The sequence below is a fragment of the Amblyomma americanum genome, chromosome 1, assembly GCF_052857255.1.
Source record: "Amblyomma americanum isolate KBUSLIRL-KWMA chromosome 1, ASM5285725v1, whole genome shotgun sequence".
NCBI classification, from domain to species: domain Eukaryota; kingdom Metazoa; phylum Arthropoda; class Arachnida; order Ixodida; family Ixodidae; genus Amblyomma; species Amblyomma americanum.
The window spans coordinates 244,472,132-244,482,534 of record NC_135497.1 but is presented as its reverse complement, the minus strand read 5'-3'; the positions used below and the strand labels follow the sequence as shown (position 1 = coordinate 244,482,534).

The following is a 10,403-nucleotide window of genomic DNA, read 5'->3' as shown; positions in this document are numbered from 1 at the left end:
GTGTGTGTGTGTGTGTGTGTGTGTGTGTGTGTGTGTGTGTGTGTGTGTGTGTGTGTGTGTGTGTGTGTGTGTGTGTGTGTGTGTGTGTGTGTGTGTGTGTGTGTGTGTGTGTGTGTGTGTGTGTGTGTGTGAAGGGAGCCAACAGTTGACTCCATAAGTTTGTCAAACGAGCCCGTCATTTTTCATATATATATATATATATATATATATAGTACGTAAAGCGATAAAATATCGTTGAGATATGCGCTTGCTCTTTGTGCACAAATTTCAAGCGATCCGTTATCTTTCCAAGAGTGAGTTTCGATCACTCTCCGCACGGAGACCTAAAGTGATACCATAGGGGCGTCAGAAGTTGAATGCACCTTCTGTCTTGCGCCTTCTTGTCGGAGCAAAGGTCGAGCGCTCGTCAGTGCGTCTGCAGCGGTCGACACGTTTGTTGTTTACCTCCAACGGAGTCTGTTTTTCTTATCTTCAGCAGCCAGGGGTCGCAGAGTGCTTTGCTTGGAGGGCATCTATCCGCAAGCAGACGTGGCTTCACTCGAAAGTGCCCTGCTGATGACGTAAAGGATCTGATGGTATAACTGGACGCACCTGTGAGCCGTTTTGGTTTTGTCCCACCAAGAACGGTCTGCACACTAAAGCGCCATGAAAAAGCTGGTACTTTTCTTCTTCGTGATCTGCGCTTATGGCTTTGTTTCGGCCTCTGCTGATGATCCTGATATTTGCTGTGAGTCGCTTTCTTTCCATCACTCTTTGTGAAGCTCTATTCTCGTCCGTCGCTAGTGAGCCACAGGCTACTTGACATTCACACCAAATGTCAAACGTAATCTAGCGTCACGTTTGCTGTAAGAGTCGTCTGTTGGCCACAATAGGCTTTGAAACACGAAGAATTTACCCGAGCCATTGAAGTGAGTGACACATTCCATCCAAAGAAGTCAACACGTATACTGATACCGTATTGAACTCTTATTTCTGGTAGGATATGTAAGACATATAATGGCTGTATGAGACAAAAGCGCACGGCCGATGTGAATGACACAGGGCCTATTTTTTTGCTTTCTGTGCTAACTTCGTGACGCTCCCTACCTGGTGGATATGGATGAACACGCCATGTTTGAATTAACTGTGTCTTTGAGTTTGGGATTTAATTTGAGTTTAGTTTATGTCTTGTGCAAGACAAAGCTGTGCACATGATAGGTGCAAAGAACACGCGTTCATAAATCAGCTTCTGCCTGATGTCATAGAGATGTCCTATATTACCTCTACTCTTAAGAACGTATGATTCACTTAAAAGCACGAAATTAGCTTATGCAGTTATGACGTGCTAAATGTATATTATGTAGCACTTCGAAAACTTTGATCACATTGAAGCCGGTGTTTTCAAGCGAACGCATGCTACCACTCCACGTGATGGCGTGTTCAAATTATGACTGGTATGCTTCTTTTCGTTTTCGTCTTCCATGGTAAAGCTTACGACGACATCAAGCTTGGTATCTTGCTGAGATGCGTTAGAGCGAATGCCTGGCTTATGGTGAGTGGTCAAGGTTTGATGCTGTCGCGACTAAGAAACACAAAACAGGCATTTAGAAATCATTTTATACCTGTATTTCAATCGCGTAAATTCACTTCATTTGGTTACAGTGCTGGAAAAATGAAACAAGTTATTTGCGCTCGTAACCGAGGCAAACAAGAAATCTAGGTAGGAAACATGAAAGAACCATCAGAGTGCACTGACTAGCCGCTAAATTGCTTGGCCTTGATGCAAAACGTTCTCTCCAAGCTGAAAGGGCTGCTTCAATCAAATTTTTTTATTCGTGACTTTGGCAAGAATTCAGCCCTGAGCAGTCTTTCCTGCGGTTTCGTTCATACTAAAAAGCGCATTTCGGTTATGTGCACCCCCCCCCCTTCCCAAATGGTTTTTTGACCTAGAATGAAGACAGACAAACTTTAAACACTCTAAGTTTTGTATCCACTGCTTGTAAACAATTTCTAGTAAAAGTAGGGACCTTGTATCGCGGATCAAAACGACGTTAATGCTAATCTGTAATGGCTAATAACTGCTTAGAGGTGCAGTCCTTTGCCACTATATGCAAAATTTATGCGCATATCGTGTAAGTAAATAAATAAACTCCAGTTTATTTAGTTTTAACGTAGAAAGCAACTTTTTGTGGCACCAGTGGTTTCTTACTAAAATTTAACGGGGCAGCACGTATAATTAGGAAGATAGTCAGTTGTTGGGAGAGATAAGCGCATAGACCACGAGAAAGACGACACTTGAACGCACAGGCGCTTAGTGTGTGTGTGTGTGTGTGTGTGTGTGTGTGTGTGTGTGTGTGTGTGTGTGTGTGTGTGTGTGTGTGTGTGTGTGTGTGTGTGTGTGTGTGTGTGTGTGTGTGCGTGCGTGCGTGCGTGCGTGTGTGTGTGTGTGTGTGTGTGTGTGTGTGTGTGTGTGTGTGTGTGTGTGTGTGTGTGTGTGTGTGTGTGTGTGTGTGTGTGTGTGTGTGTGTGTGTGTGTGTGTGTGTGTGTGTGTGTGTGTGTGTGTGTGTGTGTGTGTGTGTGTGTGTGTGTGTGTGTGTGTGTGTGTGTGTGTGTGTGTGTGTTCATAGGCGGCTCAACGCACCGCCGCCCTCTTTGCCACCATCATGGATTCGAGAAACCAAAACTACGCCGCCATTTCGTCCCCTGACGTCATACTCACATAGTACCACCTCTATCCACCATATCTGACCGGGACGTCGTCATTGCCATGCGGCAGGTGGTTGTTTCGACAATGCTATTGTAGATGGCGCTACAAGTCTCAATGCGAGATGTGCTGTTTTCTAGTTGCTGCAACAGATCGTGCTGTGATCTCAGGGTGGTAGCAGACCTCACGAACTCTCAAAACGTGATGAGTAGTTGCGACCACAGATGGCGCTGCGATCTTAGCGTAGTAGCAGATACCACAAAATCTCGAAACGTCATGAGTCAGAGCTAGGACTCTTAAAACATACCCTGTGCTCCCTTGGTTTCGTTGACTAATGGCTTCTTTCATATATGTCATAACGAGCCCCTCTTTTCACTCCCTTCTCTGCGGGCCCAAAAAGATATTTAATATAGTTATTTCGAGGAAACATGATTCAACGAACAGCTGTTTTGACCTTATACGTGCGTAAGTTTCTAAAACAGACGAAATTCTGCCACAACATCCCGTACATCTCTTCGTGGCAAGGTATTTTCTACGTCAATATATAATTTTTTTCCCTCAAGAGAATGTACACCCCCGCCAAAAGTATTCGGCCCAAGGGATTTGCTTGTGATGCCTGCTGTATGACTCGTTATGCATCCTCAGTGAACGTAATATCTGGAAAGAGGAATGGCTTGGCGTCCTCAATCCTCCCAAGATTTGGAGTGCTGAATGTTCTAGGGAGCCTATCTAAATAGCTTAGAAGCAAATCCCTTGAGCTGCGTACTTTAGCGGGTACTGTACCTGAACCTAGAGGTGGTCAGCTACTTTTGACTCCAATCGTAAATTGCTACTAAAGACTCTAGCTAAAAACAATGAGGTGTGTTGGTGAAGCTGTAAATATAAACTAAGTGCACAGCCTCTTGTTATATGTGCGCTTGTAACACCTCTGAGAAATTGGGAAGCCATGTGTTTGAGACAAACTCTTTCATGATTTGCAGCTGCGCAATGGCCTTGACCACCTCATGCACGTCTACCAGTGCACAAGCGATGTCTGCTCTTTCAACAAGATCTGCGACGAAGGAGACGTTGTAAGGAAACATGGGGCTCGGCTCCGCATGCTCATGACTTTGTTCCGCCCACCTCAGTGTAATGCTGGTCACTTTTGTACCAGCACGAAAACCAGAAAACACATAGCCCTGAACTTCCCTTTTTTAAGATTTAATATCAAGTCAATAGGCAACGGGCATTTGCTAGGAGCCGCCGCGATCGCTTAGCAGCCAGCGCCATCCAGCGAGCGGCGGTGAGAGTGCTGCAGGATCGCTCCGGCGCAACCGGCGCAGCAGACTAGGTACCGTAGCACGAAACCTAAAGCCCCGCAACCTGTTACGGGTCTAATTGGACTTATTTTTGGAAATGGGGCGGAAAGTTTGAAGGTTGCTTCACTTCCGCCACCGGTTGGCCCGGTATTGCACACTTTACTATCCTGTCTTTCTATCCCATCTTTCAACCCTCCTACTATCTGCACGTGGTAGCGATTGTGGCTCGTCTTGAGCCAGTGAGCAGGCCTGTGCACTTTCCTTTTCTTTCTTCCTGGCAACAGACAGACAGACAGACAGACAGACAGACAGACAGACAGACAGACAGACAGACAGACAGACAGACAGACAGACAGACAGACAGACAGACAGACAGACAGACAGACAGACAGACAGACAGACAGACAGACAGACAGACAGACAGACAGACAGACAGACAGACAGACAGACAGACAGACAGACAGACAGACAGACAGACAGACAGACAGACAGACAGACAGACAGACAGACAGACAGACAGACAGACAGACAGACAGACAGACAGACAGACAGACAGACAGACAGACAGACAGACAGACAGACAGACAGACAGACAGACAGACAGACAGACAGACAGACAGACAGACAAAACTGATAACTGTTTCGACAGCACTGCATGTCCTAGAGAGTTGAATTCGCAGTCCTTTTTTTGTGGAAGAAATTGGATACATTCACGTTTTCTTAATTAGGGACACGTGCAGGGTTGATCAATAATTCCCCGGCCCCAGGGTCTTCTTTGAAATGTCATATCCTTGTCCTTAAGATGCCATTAAAGCTGTCAAGGTTCTCAAAGGTGAGAACATTACTTCTCCCACTCTCTAGATACATTTTTAACTTGGGGCTTTCGTAATTGGCTGACTATACGGCTAAACATCAGACCCTGTGGCCTCAAAACTTTTGACCAGCCCTGTACATCCCGTGGTGGAGCTACTGTTCTCAGCCGCCTCTGAGATCAGAGCGAAATGAACACCCCCGACGATAAACGCACCGCTGTACTTCCTCGTAATAAACGCCTGTATTTTGCGTGCCTACAGATTTTGCTGCTCGAGACTGCTTTAGCACAGCCGCGCGACCGGCCAATACGGTAACGCGAAGCCGTTGCTACCGTTGCACTGTGCTTGACCGCATTTGCCGTGGGGTCGTATAGATATCGCAGTTAGCATATTTACGGTATCAGACTGCTAAGTCTCCCTGCTGCCGACACCAAACTACTCCATGTGTCCGACGTCTGTAGTGCGGCAAGCAAAAAAAAATGTTAGCACGGTGCGGCTGTCGCGCTGTGCGCTCAAGACGCCATTTATCGGTCATGAATCAGCCGACCACGAGCTAAGGGCGTTTCTGCGGGTAGCAAACGGTACTGAAGGAAATCTGTGGTTGTTTGGCATAAGGAGGACGGCAGTCAATTAAGGAAGTAATTGTAATTAATATCTGCCTCGGGTGAAAATATCCCAACTGAACATATAGCTGATGCCAGCTTAAACTAGTTGTAATGAAAAAACTTCTCTAAAACAGTTCTACCACTTCAGATATTTTCATCTGAAGGGTGGGCTGTCTTTGCAACGAGCTATACCTGTCCAGTGTAGTATAGTATATAATGATACTATTTCAAGCAACCCGACAGAAACCGTTCTGACATACTGACAAAATTCCCCAAGTTATTTTATTTCCACAATTTGCCAGTTCGCGCCCAAACTTTCCCAATGATTCGTGAACTGCTGAATGCGTTAAGTAGAAACAGGTTCCGCAGCAGAAGTGCCTTCCCCGTAAGTAGTTGTTTTCTGAAATCATGTATTGGTTATGAAAAGGGCAGGGGTTCAACAGAAAAATAAGAATTTGTGCTCAAAACATATTAGTTCCGAAGGAATTTTTTCCTTCATTATCCAGTAACTGACGAAAGTTAGTGTGTGTGCGTGTGTGCAATGCAACGTTTGCAGCGGGACAAGCACAATCGTGCGACTAGAGCTGTCAAACCGACTTCATGGCGAAATATCACATGTGCAAACCTCTGCAATAGGCAACGATGGGAAACTCAACAGTTAACGCTCAGCAGTCTTCGCAAACTGAGAACGCCGCGATAGGGACTGCAGCCGTTGGAACCCGCGCGGCGGTGAACTTATCCTGCAGCTAGTTGCGCTCCTCTCCGCGAGTGGCGCCCTCGTCAACACCCGAGTGACGCTCGCCCGTTGGCTACACTAAGTTGCATGCACATCGCAAAAAAAGACGTTTCATAAAATTATCCCGGAGTGCTCGCTTCATATAACGGTAATTTTATTAGCTCTCCTTCTATTTGTTTCTATAACTGTGTTCAAGCGGAAGTTGCTGAAAAACAAATTGACCAATTCAGACAAAAAAAAATGTCAAACAGAAAATTGCAACGTCCTGACAACAGGCTGAAGCCATTGGTTGAAGGATCTCATTTGACGTGCAATGCAACGTTTGCAGCGGGACAAGCACAATCGTGCGACTAGAGCTGTCAAACCGACTTCATGGCGAAATATCACATGTGCAAACCTCTGCAATAGGCAACGATGGGAAACTCAACAGTTAACGCTCAGCAGTCTTCGCAAACTGAGAACGCCGCGATAGGACTGCAGCCGTTGGAACCCGCGCGGCGGTGAACTTATCCTGCAGCTAGTTGCGCTCCTCTCCGCGAGTGGCGCCCTCGTCAACACCCGAGTGACGCTCGCCCGTTGGCTACACTAAGTTGCATGCACATCGCAAAAAAAGACGTTTCATAAAATTATCCCGGAGTGCTCGCTTCATATAACGGTAATTTTATTAGCTCTCCTTCTATTTGTTTCTATAACTGTGTTCAAGCGGAAGTTGCTGAAAAACAAATTGACCAATTCAGACAAAAAAAAAATGTCAAACAGAAAATTGCAACGTCCTGACAACAGGCTGAAGCCATTGGTTGAAGGATCTCATTTGACGTGCATTTGGCACTTCGTTTCTTGGTCGTATCCGGCTATAGCTGTGCCAGAGTACAACGCGCGGCGTTTCTTTGCCGTCACTAGCTTTGCTAATGGTTTCGTTAGGCTAGCGTCTTTCCCTGGCAGCTGTAGGCCGTACGCAGTTTTTACTTTCGCCTGGATCAAGCTTCTGGAGACCAAACGCCCAACACGCGTTGTTTCCAGCATGTCCTGCTTGCTGGTATTTCGCGAGGAACTGACCACCTAAATCCCGTGTGGAGCCGTGGAATTACCATGGCAAAAACTTTCTCGCAAAGCCACGCCACTTTATGCCCAATGCGGACGCATCTATACGTGTCGCTAGACTTCTGTTCTAAACTTTCGGTAGTGCTCAGTGCTCATTGCTGACAGTCGCTGCTGTATGCATCTTTGCTTTAATGTTGTTCCCAGACCACGACTATTTGTGCTTTGATTTCTAAGCAACGAGATAAGACGGCGCATGCGCTAAAGTGAAATGGAAAAACGGCGCCACATGCTGCAAACGTCCGTGCATTGTTCAACGTCAACGCACGTTGAAGAACCTCGGGTGGTCTAAATTAGTCCGGAGCCCTCAGCTACGACGTCCCTCATCATCTGTGCCGCTTCGGGCGGGACGTTAAACCCCGCATACTATCAAGCCATACAATGCCATACCACTCCATGTCTTGAAATACCGTAATCGAACAGGAATCTGACTCTCGTCGCATATGCGCAGTTTTCACCACGAAACTATAGCGGCCACTCCTAAACAGTCTTTAGTAGCGTAGCCGAGAAAGTACAGTACCGACTTAGCTTTGCAGGTTCCCCATGCCTTAGAAACTGTTTTTATCTGCGAAGGGATACAATTATCCCGCTATCCCAAGGGTGAACTCTAAGTCGAACTACCCTTGACGACGAAAAAAAAACGCGCAAAAGTAGCAGCCTGGTGTATGCAGCAGCGCGTAATTTTTCTTAATTCCGCTACTTACGCTCCGGAAGCTCAGCCTAGCACAGTACTTTTGGACTCTTAAAGATTTTCATTGCATGGCCGTTTCTGAATTTCGCCTTGATCGGTTGTCGCTGAGATAGGGTTCAAATCCGCGAAGTAGTAGTACGTCGCAGGCCAGCCACTATTGAGATTGGAGTTATACTTATCAAGCTGCAACTTCTTTATGATTTCAAAACTTTTTTTTCTGTCCGAAACTATTTAAACGCATTTATGTTTTCTGATTTGGTCAATTTCAAAGGTACTAGTATTTTTCTTTGAGCTCTTCTTCTACCTAGCCCAATCATCTGCGCTATCCAACTGGAAAGAACTACATTCATTGTGACGCGCAGCAGAGGGAAATAAGCGAATGCAACTACCAAATGCTGCATGCTCACGCACTCGTTCTTTCATGCACATGTCTGGGTATCATTTGTAAAAGCGACGACAAATGAGTCGGATGCAACTCAAGACCGAAACGGCATGTGCTCCTCAAAGGAGGCCCTCCAGGCAATGGCGTCGGCCGATCGTCATGACGTCGTGGTTAATCCCTTTACACATACACCCCTTTATTTTTTAGCGCATTATTTATATTTAGTGCATTTATATTTAGCTACGGTGTGATAACAGCTATACGCACGTAAAGGTGGTGCCGTTTGGTGTGTTTAACGACGAAATTGGCTAATGAACGGTGGTCTGTGATTAGTAAATACAGGCTTAGAAAGTCTCAAACTTGGCCTTTATTTATTATTAGAATAAAATGAACTGCTTAAAACGAGTCACAGTCGATTCCTCCTGCGCACTAGTTAGGGAACAATTAGTTCATTTAATTACCTTCTGCTTTATTTTTTCATTTCAGGAAACCGCTTTGAAGAAATACATGAAGGTAAGTCGCAGCCAAGAAATGAACGTTACGGTCCGTGTACAAGTGCTCATACTGCCTCCGAATTTGTAATTAAACGACATGTCCAGCTTTGCTTAGTTGAAAAAAATTTTGACAATTTTTCGCACTTAAGGATGGAGATCGACTGGCTTGGAGACTATATTCAGTCGCTCTTGTTTCTATTTGTCTGATCTTAATAAGAAGCTCTCGCTACTGACCACTAAAAGCTCGCGCTTGCGTGTGTGTGCGTGCATACATGTGTTTGTGCGCGCGCGCACACACACACGGTAGTCTGCATTCTCCATGCGGTAATGACATTCAGTAGCCAGAATTAGCCTTTTTTGGCGCGCACGCGATGCCATTGTTGTGCGAGCCGAACTCTGCAATATTTCAGTCATTGTTAAGCTTGTAACGGCGAAGTGAAAGTCGAGAACTGTTGCCACTTCCCAACGCTAGTAGAGCTGCTCTTTTATTACCAAGTCTCTTTACGTTTTGCAGGCCAAGCCACACCGAGAGTTTTGGAATGAAGCTAAGAAGTGCGAGAAGGAACTGCCCCCGGACGTTGCCCATTAGAGTGCTTGATTCCACTAGTTTCCGAAGAGCCGAAAACAGCGGCGGCCCATTATGTGAATTTGCTATCAGTCAGGCTCATTGTATTCGTGTTATATCCCTTCTGCAATAGCTGCGCTTCAAGAAATAAAATCTTTTCTTAGACCTAGCACCTGTAAATGTTTCTGGCCGGCTGATTGACGTGTACACACGCATACGTATTGCCAAGTAAATAATGCTCCCCGTTGCTAAACGTTCTGTTTCCCTCCTTTCGTGATCTTTGTTTTCATGTTTTTTTGGCGCTTAGAAGCAGTGTTTTGGTTCTTGCGGGCTTTCAGATCACGCATTAAGACAGCAGCCGCATCGGAGAAAGAACTATCGAAACCGACAGATATGGATACTTCTTTTTTGATGCCGTGTATTTTAGATCCGAGGAAGGCATATTACGTCGGTTGCTACGAATAATATTGGTGCCCGTGTCTTGGCTCATCATTCATTTTAGGAGACGAAAAATAATATCAATAACAAATGCGCTTAATTTAAGAAGTATTATTTCTCCCATGTACCCGAGCAGGACGTTCCAGCCTATGTCTGTGGTAATCCGCTGCCAAAATGTATTCAACTCATACGTTAAGAAATATTCAGCAACCAGCCTGGTTAATTCTTAAGCGCACTTTGTTATTGCAAAGTGAAAATCTACAACCTGCCGTGAAAATGTCGCTCTACACTCTTTGAGAGTAATACGTGTAAGGGTTCATGTTTCAATCCGACGTGGCAGTACAGCTGCCGTAAAGAAAGTATATAGAAAGCAATAATAGAAAACTAAATCAATTTTATAGCCCTTTAAAAATATATATGAGACGCAATTGTGATTGCGCGCATTAGAGAGCGCAACAGTAAATAATTAGCAATAAACCAGTGTCAAGTAGGGAACATGCATGACTAAGATGCGTCACTGCTACCCGCGTTCTCTTTTTTTTCATTCGTATTAGGGAAGACCGCTCATGCGAAGCTGAGTCAATATGAGAAATAAAAAAC

The 10,403-nt window shown here is 45.3% G+C and overlaps 1 protein-coding gene across 1 annotated transcript; it reads left to right on the top strand.

The window, feature by feature from the left end:
• Nucleotides 1-507: 507 nt before the first annotated feature.
• LOC144096174 (antimicrobial peptide microplusin-like) lies at nucleotides 508-9,611 on the top strand. The gene is made up of 5 exons (XM_077629380.1): nucleotides 508-727; nucleotides 1,470-1,531; nucleotides 3,665-3,754; nucleotides 8,793-8,819; nucleotides 9,315-9,611. Exons 1-5 carry the CDS (start codon nucleotides 646-648, stop codon nucleotides 9,387-9,389), a joined length of 336 nt encoding a protein of 111 aa, XP_077485506.1. The 5' UTR covers nucleotides 508-645; the 3' UTR covers nucleotides 9,390-9,611.
• Nucleotides 9,612-10,403: the final 792 nt, after the last annotated feature.